This window comes from Nelusetta ayraudi, unplaced genomic scaffold (assembly GCF_046127955.1).
Source record: "Nelusetta ayraudi isolate G7.1 ecotype Tasmania unplaced genomic scaffold, CSIRO-AGI_Nayr_v1 ptg000057l, whole genome shotgun sequence".
Classification (NCBI taxonomy): Eukaryota; Metazoa; Chordata; class Actinopteri; order Tetraodontiformes; family Monacanthidae; genus Nelusetta; species Nelusetta ayraudi.
In genome coordinates this window covers 1,148,506-1,169,675 of record NW_027466107.1, presented here as the reverse complement: position 1 = coordinate 1,169,675, position 21,170 = coordinate 1,148,506, and the positions used below count along the sequence as shown (strand labels likewise).

Here is a 21,170-nt window from a genome sequence, read left to right as displayed (position 1 = left end):
CATTTAACATATTTCCAGACGGTTTCAAAATGAACACATTGCGTGTCTGCATCCCTACACTGGTTCTGTCAGTTGAGCCAGAAGATATCAGTGTCAGTAGCTAGCGAGCCACCTTCTTTCCAATTCTATTTTTCTTTGCAGAACGGACGAGTTGAACAATCTTTCAAGCCTGTCCGCTCGTTCACATGCTCTGGCTACCCACCATTCATTTTGTCTCGACAAAAAAGAAAGAGAAAAGAGATAACCTGGCGGTTTTGACCGAATCTGGACTGACAGACATGAGATGCTAACGGCTAATAGGCTGACACCAACAGGGAGCTGTAGCGTAGCTAACGCAGAGTTAGCCAGAAAGTTCAAGGCTCAAGATTTCGACCTCGACTAACTTATCCTCAGTTCTCTCTGAAAACCAGGCCAGGTGCCTGGTTTTCAAAGCCAAAGAACGCTTCTGCCTCTTTTGCGAGTCAACAACTCTGCACTGGTGTTTCAAATTCAACCTTTATTGACAACTGTGAGCCGCCAGTCGACAGCAGCAAGCCTGCTGACTCTGCACGCTCGACAGTCAGACTGTTAAGTGCGAGCACGTTGCCGCCGGCTTTCAAAGCCTTGAACAACTTTCTGGGGTGAAACCACAAGATCTTCAAAACGGCTCAGAGCGCGACCGGCCTCCGTTGACTCCGGCCTTTGATGTGAGCTGCCAGCGCCGGCACATGTTGCCACGGCGAGTTCTTCAGAGTGGCCGCGTTTCAGCGGAAAGCGAGCTGAAGGCGCATCGTCTTGGCCGAGGCCGCGGTGATTGGAGGGGCTGGAGCCCTTCCTGCCTGCCAGCGCTCGGCCGGGTTCGGCACCAGGCTGGAGGGAAGCCCAGCTGCCCCCGTTCCCTGCACTCTGCTGTCCCCTCTGGCGAGGTGGGGGGGTGGCGCTGGGTCCGCTGCCACCTGGGTGAGTGCAGAGAGAGAGCGAGCGCGACAGAGAAGCCTGGAACGGTCGAGGGAAGGACGGCTCACGCTCCACACGGCCGCCTGTCAGAGGCAATATGTCACATTTCCCCTCAGATATCTGTCTTGTTTTATCCTCTGCTCATAACTTTCTGCAGGCGAGACGGCTTTTGCAGAGGAATTAGACGGGCAATGTACATTTTCAAAAAGGGAAATGAATCGGAGCCGTCTCGGGCAAACAGGCTGGTAAACAAAAAAAAAAGGTTAATAAAACAAAAAAAAGACACTGGATGAACTTTTCGTCACGTGGACGAGGGCAGCAGTCGTTGCCCCCCCTCCCAAAAAAAAGGCAAAAGTTGAAGACAAGACAAAACGAAAGAGGCAGACGCGTAGTTTGAGGCGGCAGGAAGAGGAAGTGAGAGCGGGAGAGAGGCGGCGAGGGAGCGATTCCACACTGTAATTAAGTTCCTGATAGCAGCCTGGGAGATGAGCTGTGGCCGAGCACCAGGACAGACGAGCACCGAGGTGCACCGAGCCTCGCTGCTTACACGCACACACACACACGCAATTTAAATGCACCTAAAATTTAATATCGGCAGGTCCCAGAATGTGTGTCGCAGGAGCGCCGCGCCGCTCCGACAGGAAGGGGCACAAAGGAAGGAGGCGGCGAGGGAGGAGGCGGCAGTGGATGTCAGTCAGTCGCAGCGGGCGAACGCCTCGACAAGAGCATGCAAATCACACTTTACCCGAGAACACAAATGGAAAAGCTGTGCCTGAGGGAAATGTTCTTTTTTTTCTCCTCCTCCCTCCCCCAACCCACTCCTTTTTCCCCGAACGTCTACATTTCTCCCATCACGCCGCCGCCTCCACCGGTTACAGGGACGGTTCGCCGAAAAAAAAAACAGCGTTTTACCTTGATGTCGGCGGAGGCTCTGCTGACATTTTCCAACCCAAACATTTTCCCATCCATTTTCCATCACAACAGAGCAGAGATGACTTGTCACTAGCTGCGTTTCCATTACAGTTTTTCCCAAAATAAAAGCGATATTTCTAACATTTCAACAAAGCACAGTTGCGATTCGCAGGCCTTAGCTCTCGTAAAATCTCGCGTTTGCTTTTGTTTGTTCACGCTTGTTTGCTGTCAATAATGCTTGTTAAGAAAAAAAATATTACGTCTCCTCCCCCTTTTCGCTGGTCAGTGAACTGGTCACGTGACCCTGTACATCACGTCCACTGACATGTAAATGCAAAGTGTTTCATGACATATACCTCTGTATGGATGCATCTGAAAAACCACCCGCTGGGAGCGTCAAAACCTTTCAGCCATGTTGGAGAGGTCTTCCAAGTTTCCAGTTTTTTCAATTCTAGGGGTCATGGAAGCGCAGCTACTGACTTGAGGTGTTGGGAAGATGCAACAGTGCAGGCTTGCCTCGAAACAGAGTTGCTAACACAGTTAGCCTGTGAGTATTTAGGCTGAAAACGCACCTCCGTCGCCACACTTTTTCAGTCAAACGGTCCAGCTAGCCGGGAGCCGCGTTCATGTCGGTTTGCGCAAGTTTGCGTCTGCGCGAGCGCAACTTGCAGCGCCTCCTTTTTCCAGGATACAGTTGGAAAGCAGGGTGCTGGCATCCTCCAGATGCTGGAACGACACCACGGCGGCCCGCACGGGGACTCTGTTCTGCCTTTCCTCTGTCATTTTGTCGTCTGAGCATTTGGCCGCCGCAGTTTCCCAATGGACAGAATTCTTTCCGTCCGCCAAGCTCAGAAAGAGCCTCGCGGATGACACAAACCCCCCCGGGAGCCTCGGCGCACGTCGAGGTGAGGCGGAAGCGGCTGCGATCTTGATTTTATTTTACCGACGTCAACTCTCCCCTTTTTCAGCCCTCACCTGCCCGATGCTGCTCGTTTCACCCCCTCCTCCGTTCCTTGTTCCCACCGTCACGCATCCGCAACCCGACACGTCAGATCAGCGCCGCCGACCTGCGAGACAATAAGTTTGACGAGGCAGGCGGAGGCAAGCGCGCTGCCAAGTTGTGCAGATGGGAGAGAATAGCAGCTAATTTCCCCAGCTGTGCATTCCTGTGTGAAAAAGGTGCTCAGAGGAGGTGGAGCAGCAGGAGGAGGGAGGAGGAGGAGGTTGAGCAGAGAGAGAGAGAGAGGGAGAGAGAGAGAGGGAGAGAGAGAGAGAGCAGCCAATTACACCCAGCCTCTCTCTCCCACAGCCCGAGTCTTCTTCAGCCTCCTGCCGGATCGTGCGGAGCGGCAGCGGCTGCAGGATTTTAACCGGCGGGACTGACTGGACGCATCGGCAGGAACCGGACCGGACCGGAGGCTTGTCGCTGGATTGGTCGAGACAGAAGGAGGGAATAAGAAGAGTTCGGAGTCCAGGAGAGACGCGTGCGCAACATTTCTTTTCTTCTTCTTTCTTTCTTTCTTTTTTTTTTTTTTTTACAAAGTGCGCAGGACGCCTTCGTTTCTTCCGCACCTGTGCGCCTCTTGCATGCGGCTTCGCGAGGAGGATAAAAGTGCGTAAAATCTCGTGTCCTGCGCGTGGGAGGGAGGAGGTGGAGGGATTTGCACCGCCGCTTCATCATTTTTTTAACGCCTAAAAAACTGGAGAGACGCGCGCACGGCTGCGGACGCACCATGCTGATCGGTAAGTGCTGGAACGCACCTGGAGTCGCGCGACAATGGTGATGACGTTGATGTTTATGTTATTACATTTTGCTTTTTAATAAAAAAAAATTTAAAAAAATGAGGAGGAGAAGGAGAAGCCCGTCAGTCAGCAGCGCAGAGGAAGAAACGGAAGGAAGGCGCGCGCTCGGAGCGCGAGCTGATCAATGGAACGCCGAGTGTGTAATGAGAGCGCGTTCAGTTGTTATCACGAGCACGTTGTGGTTGAGCGCGCGGCGGCGGCGGCGGCTGCGTTCCAACAAGGCGTTTTGTCGGTTTCTTATTTTTGGTCGTTGTTTTTTTATTTATTAATTAAAAAAAAAAAAAATTTTTAAGCTCTCCAAGTTTTCCAGTCGCTCGTGCTAATGTGCGGAGGGTCGCAGCCCTCCACCCCAGCCCCCCCGGAGCCCGCGTGCTTCTGCTGCAAGTTCAACCCCCGCCGTCGTGATTCTAGTTTCCTCTCTGGAATGTTGTTGGTGTTTTTTTTTTGCACCTTGCTTCCCCATCAGCAGTTGTTTAATGAGCGCCATCATTCAGCAGAGCACCGCTGCTGGATGTCTTTTCCCTCTCTCCATTCTCTGACTGGAGCTGATTCTTGATTGTCAAACCCACTGGGACGTGTGGGCTGCACACCTTGACGTGAATCCCACCGTTCTGAGAGTTCAGACGCTTTCTTTCCGCGGCCTCCTCTCGCAAAGCTCCAAACTTGGCCGGGGAAAATATTGCGTTTGAAAAATGTGCCAGCTGATCATGGAGGCCCTTTAAATTCCCGGTTGAATCATTTAAATACTTTGCGCAGTAAACTCCGACTGAGAGAGTCGCAGCTCTTCTTTTTATGGATGATCTGAGATCTGGGATGTTGAAACTGATTCAGTGCTGGCCGGCGTTCCGGCTGCATTTCCCTTCGTTTCACAAACGACAACGCAGCAGACGGAGGGCACTGAAGAGTTAAAATGATCAGATGTTTTTTTTTTTGTTTTCGTCTATTATTTGCATGTTTTTTTTCTTCCCCTAAATATCTATACGGCTGATGGCGTCGTTGGCAACCTGGGCCGTGCACGTGCAGGGCCGTGGCGCAGCTGTGCGGGAGGTTGCGCGACGCTCCGAGATTCCGTTGCTCCTAAAATGGCTTCGGCTGGTCGGGGTCAATGACTCATGCAAATGGATGCCACATTAGCTGATATTTACCGCCGCCACCGCCACCGCCGCTGCAGGGAAAAATAAAAACGGTTAAATCTCAACGACCAACTCCTCGTCCTGCGGCTCCAGTCTGTCCAGCCGTCACTGCCTTGCAGCCGCCCGGTGGACAGCAGAGCTGAGGTCAAGCTGCTGACCGCTGGAGGCCTTCAGCCGCTTCCACCTCCACTGCGACGTCGCCCCTTTAAAAACTAGAAATTAAAAGCCAGCCTGTCAGCGACGAGCAACACAGCGTGACGAGTCAGAAAGCGTTCGATGCCACTGGGAGAGAGGTTTTTTTTTTTTTTTTCAATTTTTTTTTTAAAACTGTTATTATCCTCTGAACGCGGTGGACTGTGGAAGCGGAACTCTGCGTCCTTGTAAATAAAAACATATTTCCTGCAGCAGCCAGTGGAAGAGGAAGTCCAGGGTTTGGGGGGGGTCGACCTCGCCTCGCTGCTTCACCCAGCCTCCCCTCCTGGCCTGGGGCAAGAGACAGGTTGCGTGTCCATGGGAGGCCTGATTATAGGGTCTGTCCCCCTGGGGGGTGAGGTCGTGGGGGCGGGGGGGGGCTGTGTTTATCTTCACCATCTGAGGTCGGCAGTGGCGGGAGAGGGAATGCAGCGGGAAGTCGAGGCTAATCTGCGCTAAATGGCTCCTCGTCTTGATCAGGCCTAATTACATGGGGTTAGGGTTACAGTCTGAGTCGGGGCGGGTGCCGGGGGTCGGTTGGGTGAGGGTGGGGTCAGGGGGGCTGAGGGTGGGGTCGGGGGGTGGCTGCCACAGGCTGACGGGGGCCATTAGAGGGACGGAACTGGAATGTCGGGTTTTTGTTCCCCTGTAGTTTTTTTTGTTGTTGGTTTAACAACGGCGTCTCCTCAGAGCCGAGCCCGACCGGAGGTTCCGCCCGGCCGCGGGGCGTCCCGCCACCTTTCATGTCGAGGCCGGAGGGGGTGTGGCAGTGGGGGGCGGGGGCGATCAGCTCTACTGGACGTCTGTTTCCAGCGGTGGGAGAGTTAATGAAAAGGCGGCTGCGTCGGCCTGGATGGGGGCGAAACTCTTCGTCTGCTCCTCCGTACAGCGTGTGTGTGTGTGCGTGCGCGATTGCGTGTGTGTGCAAAAGGCAAAGAGTGAGTGGCGGCGGCGGCGGCGGCTGCAACACATATTGATGGGTTTTCTGAGCCTCCTGTCTCCTTGTTCATCCCTCCTGGGCCAGAGGGACCAAGGTGGCGGCTCTCCAGGTCCTGCTGCACTGTTTCTTCCTCGTCCCTCCGTCTCACACACACACACACACACACACACACACACACACACAGCCCAGCGCTCTATTAGCTCAACAAACATGCCTCCTCCCCCCTCGACATGACAAATCTGCCGTCAAACTGACTTTTTATTTTTCATTAACTCAGCCGTTAGCCTGCCGTCGCCGGGGAGCTGGGCGGCCGCTGCACCAGCCGGTACAGTGCATTATTTCATATTTATCGCCTCGGCCCGCCGTCCTAATGCATTTTATATGTTGTCCCCGTGGCGCCGACTTCCAGCCCTCTTTTTTTTTTTTTTTTTTATGCGGAAGTCGATGTACGTGTGCGGCTCTTTTTCACTTTAATGCGCCTGTCAGCCGCCTGCTTCCAGGTAACAGGAGCGAGGGGACGCGTCGTCACTCCACAACTCTTTATTTCCATACCTATTATCAGTTTGTTTTTTTTTTTTTCGTCTCTTTTGCCGGCGCTCGCTGCTGTCACTCTTTTGTCTGAGGTTTCATCTTTGGTCGCGAGGCTGAGACGGCGATGCGGCAGCGTAACAAACAGCAGGAGGATTCTGTGGTAGCGCCGCGTCAGGCCTCTGATGTTTGGATGCTTTTCAGGAGTCGTATTTATGAGGAGGCCCGTATTTTGAGTCATGACTCACACCTTCTCCTCTCCGTCTTGTGCTTGGTTTTGGTTTTTTTCGTGTGCGAGGCGGCGCTGCTGCTGCTGCTGCTGCTGCTGCTGCTGCTGAAAAATAGCAGCTCCTCTTTGATGGATGCCTTTGATACGATCGCACTGTGTTCCCTGCGCAACGCTAACCGCTAACAACTGTCCTTGCATGCAGGTTTCCTAGAAAGCGCGCTGGTTGAGGGAACATCAGGTGACTTGCATCACCGGAGATCTTCTGTTGTTCGTACGGCTGCAGTTTTGTTTTGTTTTTACTTTTTTAGTTCCTAAAACAAAACAAAAAGCCTTCAAATCGTCACATTTGCATGTTGGTCTGACAAAAGAGGCAAAAACAAACTCCCCAATCAAAGATGAGAGTTGAATTTATGGATTACGGATTTCGACAAAAGAAGCAGTTGATGAGATGCGCATTTTTTGTGTCTTGTGTTGATCGTCTTGAGCTGTTTGTGTGTCTTCACCCAGATCAGATGCTCTGTTTATCTCTGTCCTCCCAAACAATCAGGCAGCAGCGATAAAATAAAACATCACAGCCAGCAAGAGTAAAAAAAAAAAAAAAGAAAAAGAAAGAAAAACACACACACACACACACATTTACATGTTAATGTGAGATTGTTTTTAGAAGTGCAGCGAGTTGCATTTATGAACCAGTCAGGGAGCAGCGCGAGTGGGCGGCACTCTTTTTGAAATTAGCCTGTCAGTCAACTGCGACCCGGAGGCTCGACTCTCAGATGGGGTCAAAGTTCAGCCAGGCACAGAGGTCAAATGTCATGATGAATTTGCGACAGCCACTTACACTGTACGTCCCCGCTGGCCAGCCGAGAGTCGATGACACGTCTGGATTCTCGCACATCCATTTCATCAAAAAATTAAAAAAAAACCAGAACGCTCCAACCTGTGAATCAATCAGCATCCCTCCCTCTTCGAGACAGGGAGAGGTGAGTCGTGAACATGCTTTTCTTTGCTCATGACTGGACAAGGTTGAGTCAAACGCTGCATCCAGACTCACCAAGTTTATTTTCAGACAGTAATACCAAGTAATCAAGCTCCCCGCTCTTGTTGTGAAAGGGCCTCAGCGCCACAGTCACTCTGCTGTGGCCTCCTTGCAAGTAGAAAAGATGAAAAAAAGAAAGTGTTTCTCCAAACAGTCTGTTTGTACATCAGAATGTGATATTGGCAGCACTTGTGCTCTGTGACATATGTCGCGCTGTGCAGGAGGGGGGACGGGAGGGGGGGGGGCCTGAGCGCGAGGAGCCACTCTGTGTTGTCGCAGCCTCGGCCGCTTTGATCGGGCCGCCATCCCGCTGAAGTGACGGCATCTGGATCGCCGGCGGGCGCGTGTGCCTCCCAGCGGGGGGGGGGGGGGGGGGTGACAGCATGAGAAACGGTCCCCTGTGTCCCCTCCCCCTCCCCCTCACCCACCCGCTCGGCCCCTCTTTCCTCGGGCGCCGACGAGAAGGATGGAGGTCGCGGAAGAGGGGGATGGTGCTGGTGGAGGAGGAGAGAGGGTGTGTGTGTGTGTGTGTGTGTGTGGTGGGGGGGTCGGGGGGGTGAATTAATTAGTCAGCAGCAGCTTTTCCAGTCAAGTGGCCAGCTTGTCCTCCTCTTGACGCTCTGACCTTGGCTGCCACGTGGCGCCGGACGGGAGCTAAGGGCCTCGCAGGGAGCGGAGGAGGCGACGCAGACGCAGCAAGAGGCCCGAAGACGCCAGTAAACGAGTGTGAGGACGCAGGAACATTCAGTGTATGAAGAGCAAAATGACTGAAGGAAAATTGAAAGGGAAAAGAGACCACGACCCTTCTTTGACTTTCCCCCACCCCCCAACCCCCCCCCCCCCCCCGACCCCGTCTAAAGGCAGCGTCCGAGAACCATTACAACTTTTATGGAATCCATGAATATCTTCCTCTTTTTTTGGTTTTATTTAAAATCCTTATTTTTTTTTCAGACTTGCAGGATTTTTTTTGGACTCACTGAAATTCACTGAATGTGCGAGTTGAACATCACGTCCACTCTGCACAGCCGCCGTGTCAGAACCTTCAGGGAAACTGACCTTGATCAACACCCCCCCCCTCAAAAAAAAATGCTTCCTCTTTCTTTTTTTCCACCATCTAGCATCGTTAATCATTTATTTTTTTTCACAAAGAGAAAGAAAGAACCCCCCCCCCAAAAAAAAAGCGGCTCCACTGTGCAAAGGCCTTCAAAGCCAGAGTGGAACTGAGAGCTGGAAAAAGGGAGATTTCCCTCTCAAGCCCTCCTGCTGCTTCTGCTCCCTCTCAAGTAAATATTCCCAGTCATCATCAAACCGCCATCCAGAGGCAGCAGCCGCACGGCCCAGGAGCGGTGACCGATGACCACCCCCCCCGGTCACACGACAAGCCGACAGCCAGCGAGTCAACATGAGACGAGACGGTCGTCCTTTTTTCAGCCGTCGGTCGTCGCCGGTAATGAGAGAAGCTGCAGGATTAAAGTCCAATCATATCTGTGCAAATAGCTCTCATTTTCCCCGTGAAATACGCAGAGAGGAAGGAAGCAGAACAGCCGCTTCACCAGAAAAACCAACAAGACTAAAGTCCAAGTCGCCGTCTTCCAAAACAGCCTTTAGAAGATAAAATGGGTTTCTGCTCGTATCCAATGTTAACACTCCAAAACCATTTTCGAATTATGACCCTTTATTTGGCATGAAGTCTTTCATATTCTCTCACTTTGTTTTGTGAAATAAGAAATATACTTCAACTCGCAGTTTGTGAGAATATTTATTTATTCATGAGACCCGACAGCCATTGCGTCTCGCTTCAGTGTGAGTGTGGATGTTTTTTACGTTTTGTCTCCGTGCGACCCAGTGATGAACCGCCGACTTGTCCGGGCTGTAACTCCGCCTTCACTCCCTCGCTCTGAGACAGCTACTGGCCACCCAGTGACCCTGAGTGCACGATAAGTGACGATGGAAAAGAGATGGATGTAGATGAAAACGCCTTCGCGCAGCTGATTTATTATCTTCTGTGGCTGTTTTCGAGAGACAGGAAAGGGAATTTAGTCGGGAATGCTTCATGTGTGCTGAAAATAAAATCTGCTGACTGTGTGTGTGTGTGGGGGGGGGGGGGGCGGCAGCGGGGGCGGGGGGGTTAAAAAAAAAAATCCCACACAAGCACACCAACACAAGTGCGTCAGTCCAAAGGCCCATGATGCACATAAATCCAGCAACTACAGAAACACAGTTGACGGCTGCTGTTTAAATTTTCATCACTGTGGGAAGTTTGTCCGGCAAACTGCACAATACAATCTTAAAAGTATGTTTAACCCCATAAAAAACAAGGAACGCTCTCTTATTGTGTGTGTGTGTGTGTGTGCAGGAGTGTCGCTGGCTTTTGCTCCTGCAGCAGAAGTTGGCTCCCGTCGTCGCCGTCGAGAGCGGCAATGATGCTCTAATGATTTTACGAGAGTCGACATGATTAATGTTGGCACGGCGGCGTGTTCCTGAACAAAAACCTCCTCCTCTCCCCCCCCGCTCCTCCTCCTCCCCTGTCTCGGAGGGAGTATCAACCCCCCCCTCACCCCACTGTGTCTCGGGCACTGGCTGCCGTTAGCCACATTAGCCTGTGTGACGGCGGCTGGCTTTGAAGTGGGCTGCTGCGAGCTCCGCCGCACGCCCAGAGTGGTGGCAGCCCGCTGCTCAGACAGCGGCGGCCAGCAGGAATCTGTCTGTGAGCGAGAGAGCAACAACAGAAAAAAAAAAGGGGGGGGGGGGCAACAGCTCTCACACCCACAAACGGCTCCTTTCCTTCCGACCTTCCTCCCGTCATTCCATCCATCCATCCCTTTTCTTCCATCCCTTCTTCCTTCCCTCCTCTGCCCCCCCAATCCAAGAGCTTAGCTGAGTCTCTCTCTCTCTCTCTCTCTCTCTCTCTCTCTCTCTCTCTCTCTCTCTCGCTAACTCTCTCGCCCCGGCTTATCTCCAAAAGCTCGCCTCTTTCATTTTAAGTAAACGCCTTCATTCCCGGCTCCTCCAGCAGCGAGCTGATAAGAGGCGGGGGGTGGAGGGGTGCAGTGAGGGTGGAAGGGGGGGGGCGGGGTTTACGGGGTGTCTTTTATCCACACTCGATTATTGGCTCTTTCACCCCCAGCCCGGCGTGGGCGCCTCTCTGTGTTTATACGCCTGCACAGCATATGCAAAGCAGCGTCAGAGAGAGAGAGAGAGAGAGAGAGAGAGAGATTATGTTTGTCTTGTGGGGATGAATTTGTGTTTATATTATTTATATATTTGTTTATATACTTTGGGAAGTGGAGAGCGGCTGGAGTTTTTATCTTTTAAAGCGGCCAAAGTAATTAAGTTTTTGGACAGACGGGAATTCCGAAGAGGCAGAGTGACAGAATGTTTATTAAATGAGTTAGGATGGGTGGATGGGTGGATGGGGGGCGGGGGTCAGGGGGGGGTCATCAAGAAGATTCCTCAACCACATGTTTTATTCAGAGATTTTACGCTTTTCGGTGAACATTGCTTCTCATGCCGCATGAAATATCCTCTACAATGCATAATGCAGTCCTGACCATTGCCCCCCCCCCCCACCCCCCCACACACGCCCAACCCCCTTGTGATGTCACAAAGGTCATGCCCAGTCAGATGTTTAACCCTCCCCCCGAGATGCATCCACTCCATCGTCCATCTGTGAAAACCCAGCCGTTTCCCCCCCCAGGAGGCTGTAAACAGAGGGCTAAATATCCAGGGCTTCTTCAGGGCAATTAATCACGCCGGCCTACTTGACTGTGAGTCCTGGAGGGAATACAACGAGTCCCACCGCCTGCTCCCTCGTCGCTCGTCACTCCGATGTGACATTTGCGTGATTGCAGCTAATGGCAGGAGGCTGCTGCTCGCCGTGCAGGTGTCTGCCGTGCCAGAGTCATTAAGCACCACCGGCTAATCATCTCGCATTTCTGAGCGGGGGTGCCTGTCTGGCATATTGATCATGGACGCGGAGTTGATGAGTGTTTTTTTGGGGGGGATTTTTTTGACAGCCGAGAAATCAATTTCCCTGCATATTTTAAGTGTCTTTCCTCCGTCTTTCCTCCTCTTCCTGTCTGCGCCGTGCTTCGTCTAGGCCTTTTCTTTTTCTTTTTAATGAGAGCTGAAGTTGCGCGGCAGCTGCTGGCAGTCTTCCCTCGGTTGCGGGTTAAAAATCTTCTTCCTTTACACACAGCCCCTCTCGGGGGACGCATGAGTAAAATTTGTTAAGCTAAGGGCCCCAGTGGAGGGAGGCGGGGGCGGGTGTGGGGGCGGGGGTCCCACTCCTCAGCGCTCCCTCATTGGCTGGGCCGTGCAGGCTGGAGGTCGCCGCCTACCGCCGGTCTGAGCCTCGGTGACAGCGACGCGTTTAGCGACGTCGGCTTCATTCGAGCTGGAGCCACTTTGAAGGGATTTAATAGCAGAGAGGAGGCTGGATTGTGCTGCCTGCTAATTGTTCACACACACACACACACACACACACACACACACACACACACACACCGCCAGCTACGCTTACACCTGTTTGATCGTTTGCTAACACCATAAACACTGCCACTTGTTATCATTACAATCCCATTTTTTATTTTTGTTGTTTCGTTCGTTTCATTTTGTTCTTGTGCTTTTTTTCTCAGTGAACTTTGATTTATGTGAGCTAAAGATTTCCAAACATAACCAATTACTGCCAATCAGGCGGCTCATCTCACTCCATCATCCTTTCTTTTAATTATTTTTTTCCCCAACTCCTCGCCACCAGCTTCTCTCTTTATTCATGAGCCTATAGAAAGGACTCGGGAGTAATCACGTCCAATCAAATAACCGCCGGCTCGGCTCTCTCTCCCTCTCTCTCTCTCTCTCTCTCTCCCTCTCTCGCTCTCTCTCTTTCTCTCTCTCTCTCTCTCCCTCTCTCTCTCTCTCTCTCTCTCTCTCTCTCTCTCTCTCTCTCAGTCAATCAGCAGAAATGGATTTTATTGGAGGTAATTGTTCCCTGGTTGATGTTGGTGATGCCTTGATTAGGCCAATTCTCCAGAGCCCTTCCTCTTGTTGTTGATGTTGTTGTTGTTGCGGGACTTGCGGGTTGCTCTCCCGCTGCTGTTAAAAGTAGATTATGGCTAAATCCTCTTTGTCGGAGGCGGCGGCGGCGGCGGCAGCAGCAGCAGACGGGCTCCAGCGGGTCGGACGAGACTGGCACGCTGGCGACGGTGGCGTGTGAGCCAGAGGTCAACAAAGCTCCGGATACGCCAGAGTTATGTCATTAGCTGCAGAGGCAACATCCTCGAAAGCTAATGAAAGCATGAAAGATTAAAGGTGCCGTAGTCTGCAGCGGCAGAGAGGAGAAGCTTTTAGCCCTGTGTTTGCAGCCTCTGGCTAAAACTGTTGGATGAAGATGAAGCAAAACCTGCCTGGGGTCCAGAAACAGGAAGTGACTCCACTGACGTGCCTTGCTAAGATGTTAGCGACACGCTAGTTCCACCGAGCTCAACCTTATTAAGGAGCTGTTTCCTTCAGCTGTTTATAATAAAAAAAAAATCTCTTTGATAGACTTGAATGCAAATCAGGGGAACTTTATTCAAATGACCGTCGTTTCCATAAACGTTTGAGGGCTCATTTTTCCAGGAAACTCAGCGATATTTCCCTCCACAGTGTGTGTGTGTGTGTGTGTGTGTGTGTGTTTGGTTTTTCACACATTCCTATCAATGTGTGTGTGTGTGTGTGTGTGTTCACGCAGTTACATGGATGGCTAATTCTCCTGCGACGCCATTGTTCAGGCCGAGTGAACCGGACCGAATTCCTGCGACTCACTTCAGCGCCTCTTTGGTGATAAACTGAAACAAAAACTCCACCGCTGGCCTCTTTTTTTTTTCATTTCTTTCTTCCTCGACGCCAACGCTAACTTCCTGGCGCTCATAATCTCCTCATCCAAAGTGTGCGCGTCAAGTTCAGACCGTCTCCGACCCCTGGCTGCTGCTGCTGCTGCTGCTGCTGCTGCTGCTGCTGCTGCTGCTGCTGTGCGGCCGCCGACGGTGGGAGAGCCGCTTGCGATTCCCAGCGAGTCGCAGTGATCCGTGTTTCTGCCGTTTCCGTGCCGGCTGTTAAAAGTCAGGGGAAAGGTTACTGTAAATGCCACTCAGCCGAGCGCAGCGCAGCGTGGAGCGGCTCGCGGGCTCGGCGCGACCTCGTCTGCCTCCCTGACTTTCACCCTCGCTGCTGCAGAGAACGCTCGCTGCACCTCTGCAGCCACGTCGTGTAGTCACCTCGCATATCCGTCAATCCCAATTCTTACCTCCACTTCGGCCGGTTAACGGCGTCAATTTTATGTGAAGCCATTGTTTCCAACTTGGTCGCAGCTGCCCCTTCGTGGTCTTCTGTGGGGGTTTTTTTCAGCAGCTAGCAACAGCAACAAGCTGCTTCATCACGAACCAATTACGACTCCCTGTTGGAGGTGGAGTGATCATTTGAGCGATCCAAGGTCGCCTATAGCAGTTTGGAGGTTTAGCCCCGCCCCCTCCCCGCTAGAAGGTTGCAGGTTTGATTCCCAGGGCCTTATTGCGTGTAAGTTTCCATGTTCTTCTCCTCCTCTTCCTCTTCCTGCTTCTCACGCACTGCGAGGTCTCTAGCAGCTAATTAGCAACTCTGAATTGTTTGTGAGCTCAGATGGTTGATTGGCGACTCGCCAGGTGCTGTAACTCCGCCTTCACCCCATGACGGCTGAGACGGAGGCCAGCAGCTCCGCGATCCTGGAGCTGGAAGCCTGGACAGAAAGTGGTGGGATGGATCCATACACACCTTCGCCAGCTCCCGCTGCAGCCCCAGAAACTTTCCCTCCTCCACCTCCTCTTCCTCCTCCTTCCCCTCCGCCTCCAGCCACTCCCCTCCTCATCTCACCGCTTCCCCCTCGACACCGTCGCCATCGGCGCTCATCACAGAGGTCACGCACCTGTCGCCTGCCGTAAACAGAAAATTAATAATTCAGCAGCCGCTCGACCGCAGCAGCTGACGGCCTCTTCCTCCATATCTCTCTCTCCCTCTCTCTCTCCCTCCTCCCTCTCTCCCTCTCTCTCTCTCCCCCTCTCACTGTCTGCGCGCGTGACGAGCAGAGATTCATCCCCGGGATCGGGGCGTCCTAATCCTCGACTGGAGTCGCGCTAAATGAGAAAACGCTTCCACTGAGAGTCTGAGGACGCAGCCGCGACCGCGTGTCCTTGACCCAGGCGGGCGATGGAGTGGCTGCGGCGGCGGCTGTTTATAAAGAGACAAAGATGGAGAGAGAGATAATGCTGATTCCCATGCACTAATAACACTCCAGACGCTGCAAAACAGCAATCTGCTTCTGCTTACTGATTTTATTTTCCTCTCGGCCTCCCGGAGATAAAACCTGCGGGGGGACGTTGACCTGCATCAGGCCGCCGCTGATGCTTCTGTGGGTGAAGCTGCAGGTTGGGGGGCTGAGAGATGATTGCTTCTCGCTCCTTATCGCGGCGCCGCCGCCGACAGCAGCAGCAGGCAGCACCGAGCTACTGTTGCCGCTGCTGCCGCTGCTGCTGCTGCTGCTGCAACTCGGAGCAGGGATTCACAATTCTTAACGCCCGCCTCGGCCGCCAGCGTCCATCCCATCACACCTCCTCCACTCATCCAGTCCGACACGAGCGACTTCAGAATCCTGTTAGAGCCTCGTTCCTGCAGACACCTGCAGCGGCCGAGATAAGAGCCCTGATCTGCAGCGAAGCCGTGTTGCACACCTCGCCGCGGGCGGCCACCGCCGATTGTCGTTTTGGAGACTCGTCAGGCAGTATCGCGTTCCAAGAGGGTTTTCAGGGCGAGCGGGGATGCAGACTGAGGCGCGAAATCCTTCGCCGCCGTGATGAAGTTTTCTAATTCACCAAAAAAAAAAGAAGAAAAGACACAAGGCGGCCGCAGGAACGTGAAGAATCATCGCCGCCACGCCGCATACGCGCATTTCGGTAGCGACCCCCCCCCCCCCCCCAGCGGGACGAGAGGAGGACGCCAAGTGGCCTGCACGCCGCGTCCTCTCCAAACCCCCGCCCGGCTGATCGCAGAACCACGTTTTCTGGCAGCAACGTTTTTTTGTTTTTTTTTCAAAAGAGCCGCCGCGACTCCTCGTCTCCTCCGTCAGCAGGTGTTCCGCCGCCGATCCCATAAGAGCAGCAGCGTTTTTGAAGGGCAGCTGGCCACACACACTCGGCCCGTTTCACGGCCCGTCATGTGTTGACACACGTGTGTGTGGAAGCCGCTGGCGTGTTAAATATTTGGCCGCTTTGTGCATATCGTTGTTGTTGTTGTTGACCTGTTTGCTGCCATTTGTTTAGCCGCTACGCCGGACGGAAATCCAGCCAGTCAAACGCCTCGACGGGCAGCCAACATGAACACACACACACACACACACACACACACACTCCAGATGCGGCGGTGTAGATTAATCTTCGCACTCATGAGCAATTATTCTGGCAGCGATGCCGAGGCGCCAGGCTGATTTGAAACAATTACATCCCAGGTTGGATAAAATTAGCTCATTCATTTTCCGAAAGGCTGCAGCTGATTGAGAACAAGAGACGTTTTATTTTTCCTTTTTTTACTTAAGAGCAACCAAAGGGTAATTGGTTTTTAACATTGGCCCGTCCTTCATCCAACCTGCGGCTGTCAGGGTTGAGATCTTTGTTTTAACAACCCGGTCGTGGGATTTATTTCGAGCTCCGTCTGCGCCGGCGCCACCATCTGGCCAGTTTCTGCAGATCAGTCGCGAAAAGCTCCAGCTTCTGACCGACTCACAATATTAAATAAACTTGTTTATTTCCACAGAGGGTCCACGGTCACCGAGCCATTAGAAAGACTTAAGCTGTTGCCGCGTGGCTTAACTGTTGATCGCAGAACAGATCCAACCGTCACCTTTTCGGAAAATGTGAAAATTAATTCCAGCAGATTTGAAGCAGAAAATAAAAAAAAAAAAGTTTCATCCGTCGTGTCGAGTTAGTCGAACTTCACAGCCGCTGTCATCACCGCTGCCGGGCTGTCGCACGGAAATACGCTTCTGTTCCTCAAATATACGTTATATACTGATAACGAGCGAGAGAGAGAACGAGAGAGAATGAGCAGCTCCCTTTTCCCTCAGTGTGTGGGGAAGGTAAAGAGAGAATATTAATACCTGCAGCTGGGGCTTAAAGAGAACAAGAAACCTTTTGTGCTTTCTTGTTTTTCTCCTTATAGCACACAGTGCACTCACTTCCATGATGAGCTTTAATTGGCCCGTGGTTGCGACTGCGAGAGCGGAATTCACATTAGCTAAAAGATTAAAATTTTAAAAATAAATAAAATAAAAATAAAACCCCAGCGAAGGCAGCAGGAGTGATTTTCAGAAAAAGACATGTGGGGCGGAATGGAAGCAGCAATAATCAGCCGCTCGTTAGACAGCCAGGAAGGGGGGGGGGCGTGGGGGGGGGGGGGGGCAGCAATTTAGCGTCTCGCCAAGAAGCAAATCTTCTGCATGACAATGAAAAGAACCCCCCCCACACACACACACACACACACACACACACAACACACACACACACACCTAATGCTCTATACCGTCGGCACCGCCAGCCTCTCTGTCCTGCCTAACCGAGTTATCTTCCCTGCGTGCGCTGCAAGCACACAACAAACACTTCAGGTGCGGCAAAGTTTCTCGCTGCCGCCGCCGCCACCGCCTAATTTTCATCTGCCACACATCGCAGCCTCATAACGGCGTTTACATCCTCCCCCCACGCCCCCCTCACTCCCCCCCCCCCGTCTCAACGAGTGTCTTCATCTCCCGCGGGTCTCGTCTCATCCGACGAGCAGTTTAAAATTAGAAAAACAGCCTCCGCCTCCGCCGAGCTCCTCGCCGCCGCGTCCCATCCGCTTGTAATGAGGCGTCACAGTCGGCGTGGCCGCTGCGGCGCTCAGCCGGTCCATTGGTCGGTCGAGCCCACCGACGGTTCTTCATGTTTAAAAAAGTAATGGAAAAAAAAGAAGCGCTGTCACGCTCGACGCCGCTCGCTCAAATCGTTCAATTTGCTGAGGAAATGAAGCTCATCAGCACCGCTGTCAGTCTCACACACACACACACACACACACACACACACACACACACTGACAAACACACACACATACAGTTCAGCTAAACTGCGTTGTGTGTGTTTTTGTGTTTGGATTGCGATGAGAGGAAGCGTAGACGAGTACAGTCCAGTCCACACACGTACATCGCAGCTTCATAGGAAAACGGAAACACAAAGACGTTTACTGTAAGATTCTGCGACGATAAATGTGTCTGATTGGTCGCCATCTGATTGGTTGGTGCCTCCCCTCCTCCTCCTCCTCCTCCTCCACCCCCTCCCCCTCCACCTCCACCGCCGCCTGGCGGGGCCTCGGCTCGCCGCGGGGGGAAAAGCGGAGCGATTTGTTGGCCGTGCGGCTCCGGGCGCTGACAGATGGGCTCGCCGGCGCTCAGGTTGAGTTGCGCCGCGACGCCTGACAGAACTAATTATAGACACTCGGCAGGGAGACGGCGGAGCTCGGCGAGGTCCTTTTCCCGCCGTCGGGACTGTCAGGAATCACAGCGAGAATGGGAGGAAAAGAAAGAAAAATTGAAGTTGCCTTTAAATTCAGCCAAACGTTTACGCAGCAAATCTGCTGCGATGACGATGTGCCGTTGTAATATCCGTCTTCTCGTTTCTGAGATTCCTCAGTCTCTGTTGACCTCTGACCTCGGTAACAGAAGCAAAGGTGGAGTTCTTTCCCAGAGGCAGAGTATTGATCAGAATGAAACTTTGCTGTCAGGTCAGATTTGACTTATTGGCACTGAATGAACCTCCTGCGTAGCCTTCATCCACTGCGTGAGACCCGGCTCCTCGGGCCCTCAGGCTCCTTGGAACCCGGAGCCCGGAACCTGTGGCCGCACACTGATCTGGCTTGTTGAAGCTCTGCGATGCTGCAGCTCTGCCTGAGCCACCAGGTCAGCAGTGCCTCTCATGTTACAACCATTTTTTTCAGCGCTTTTCAGCCTGCTGCAAAAGGAGAATTGTCAGCAATTTTGGTATCTTTACAAAGGCTGCTTTTTAGAATTTTTAGCAATCTCACACGATCACTTATGGCCACAATTCGGCTGATCTACAAAACACAAGCAGGGTATTTAGCCCTCTGTTTATAGCCTCCCAAAAGAAAAGGCGTTTTAGCTTCCTGCTAGAACTTTGTTGAGATTTCTCTCAGACAACCAAAGGGACTGAGCATTGTCAGTAACCTGACTGAGTTATCGATACCCTTTGTGACATCATTGATTTATTTTCCAAGCTGTCTATTTCTGGTGGTGTGAAGAAGGATGGAGTTTTTTGTCAATTCTGTTGAGTTAATTTGCAGTCGTTTGCACAGAAAAAACGTCTGTTAATGTGGATTTTGCTTAATACTGGAACCTCTGACATTTATTGTCTGACTTTCCTTTAAAACGGCATCCGAGGGAAAACTTGTGAAGTCGTGGCGCTCCCTGAGAATGCTCTATTTTCAGTCCGGGGTCAAACTGTGCTTAGCCTTGCATATAATCAGGCCACATGGAGCCGTTTGCCACCTCAATCAATCCTGGGAAATGAAGGAGAAAGGAGGTCAAGAGCGTCGTACGAGGGATTTTTCTTTTTCTTTTTTTTTTTTTTTGAAAGAGCAGATTAGCTTGAAATAGAAAAATGAGTGCTGGGACTAGATATAATCCTCAGGAAGAAAGAGTCTTATTAGAGAAGGACTCGCGCGTCTCAGCAAAGAAGATTCTCGGCTAACACTTTCGTAAAGAGGGTGCTTGAGCCTGGGGGGGGGGGTTGGAGAGGGGGGTGGATGTGTGGGCGGGGAAAACGTCAACATCTGACCGCTCCGACATCAAACAGGCAAAAGTCGGAAGTGGGCGCTGCTCAGATAATCCCAGCGCACATTTGACATGTAAACCGTATCGGGCTGCTGCGCGCTGGTCGGAATACAAATTGGCGTGGCGACTCATCGGCTTGCACACTCCGCTACACAATATACACACTCCGCTACACAATATATGGAGCCGGGCAGCAGCTGACCGGGGTTGGGGGGGAGGGGGGGGGTCGGAGGGGCTGCGCCGAGTGACCCAGAAAATATAGGAAGGCGGCGGAAGTAGCGGTCGCAAATAAACGGATAAACTCTTTGCGTGACGGAATTCTTGAGAGGGAGAACAGTTGGAAAATGGCTGCGTGCTTGTCGAGTGCAGCTATTGTTTGTCCACCAGCACCAGAGGTCATGAAAAAATTCATTAACCAGTAACAGACAAAGTCTGGCTCGCTGGATGTATTGAAGAAAAAATGCATCGACATGTTTTCTTAAAGCGAATGTTGCCAAAACTATCAGGAAGCAAAGTAAAACTGGTGTCCACTGAAAAAAGATTTTAATTTTTTTTTCTTGTACTAATGATGTGAAAATGCCATTTATTTCTAGTTCTGATGAAAACGGCGTGATTGTAGGCAATCCCAGGCTAAACTCTTTAGCAGCAGTGATTTTTCGGAGTGATTTTTTTGGGAGTAGAAGTGTGAGTGAAGTCACGATTAAAGCACACAGCCGTTTAACACAGGGCAGCTTATCAAGTCAGCCTAATTAATCCTCATCCCCCGTCTCTGCACCCGAAACGTCAGCGCGCTAATCTTAAATCTAAAACCTGGAGAAAAAAAAGTAAGAAAGCCTCTGATTTGCAGACGATCATCATCATCATCATCATCATCATCATCATCATCATCATCATCATCATCATCGAGCCAGCAAACAGCAGGTGAGGGAGGAGAGGACGTGGATGGAGAAGAATTAAAAAGTGCCGCTCTTAATGAAGCCTGATTGTGGTTAATGCTCTCCATCCACAGCCATAATGGCTCCCGTGCCGTTCACCGTCCACCCCCCCCCCCCCCACCGTACAAGTGCAAGCTAATTGGACGCTGAGAGTCACTTTTCTGCCTCTCCGTCTCCCGGCGGAGTACATTTGGACATCCAGAAGCTCCGCGATGTCATTTCACGACCCCTCAAATAGCTGCGAGGCGCTAAAATGCACCACCGGGCCAATTTAAAACTCTCCAGGCGCAGCAGGCTTGATTTGTATGCGTGTCAGCTCAGGTTTGAGGAAACGGGGTCGGTTCACTGTAACTACTGGAGTTCGATTTTTTTTTTTTTTCCACATGCGGAGCCGCAGACTCTGCCAGGTGAGCTCCCATCAGCACGCTGTCTCGGGAAGACGTCCTGTCGGATCCTTTTGAAAATAAGGAGGAATTACGTTTGCTTGGCTGCTGACAAAGGCATCGTCGTCTGCGGCAGCGCAATAACACTCCTCATGTTGTGCCATTGAAGCCTTTCAAATATGGACGCGGCCGATCTTTGCCATGGCAGCGTGACGACGAGGATGAGAAGTCACGCATTGGAGCTGTAATTGTGCGTCCGACT

The 21,170-nt window shown here is 52.0% G+C and overlaps 1 protein-coding gene across 1 annotated transcript in view; it reads left to right on the top strand.

Moving 5' to 3' along the window:
• The first annotated feature begins 3,128 nt into the window (after nt 1-3,128).
• znf385c (zinc finger protein 385C) overlaps nt 3,129-21,170 on the top strand; it is a 43,649-nt gene continuing 25,607 nt past the window's right edge. Inside the window, exon 1 of the mRNA XM_076038769.1 lies at nt 3,129-3,591. Coding sequence (XP_075894884.1) covers nt 3,582-3,591 — 10 coding nt within the window. The 5' untranslated portion in view covers nt 3,129-3,581. The remainder of the gene's footprint in view (nt 3,592-21,170) is intronic.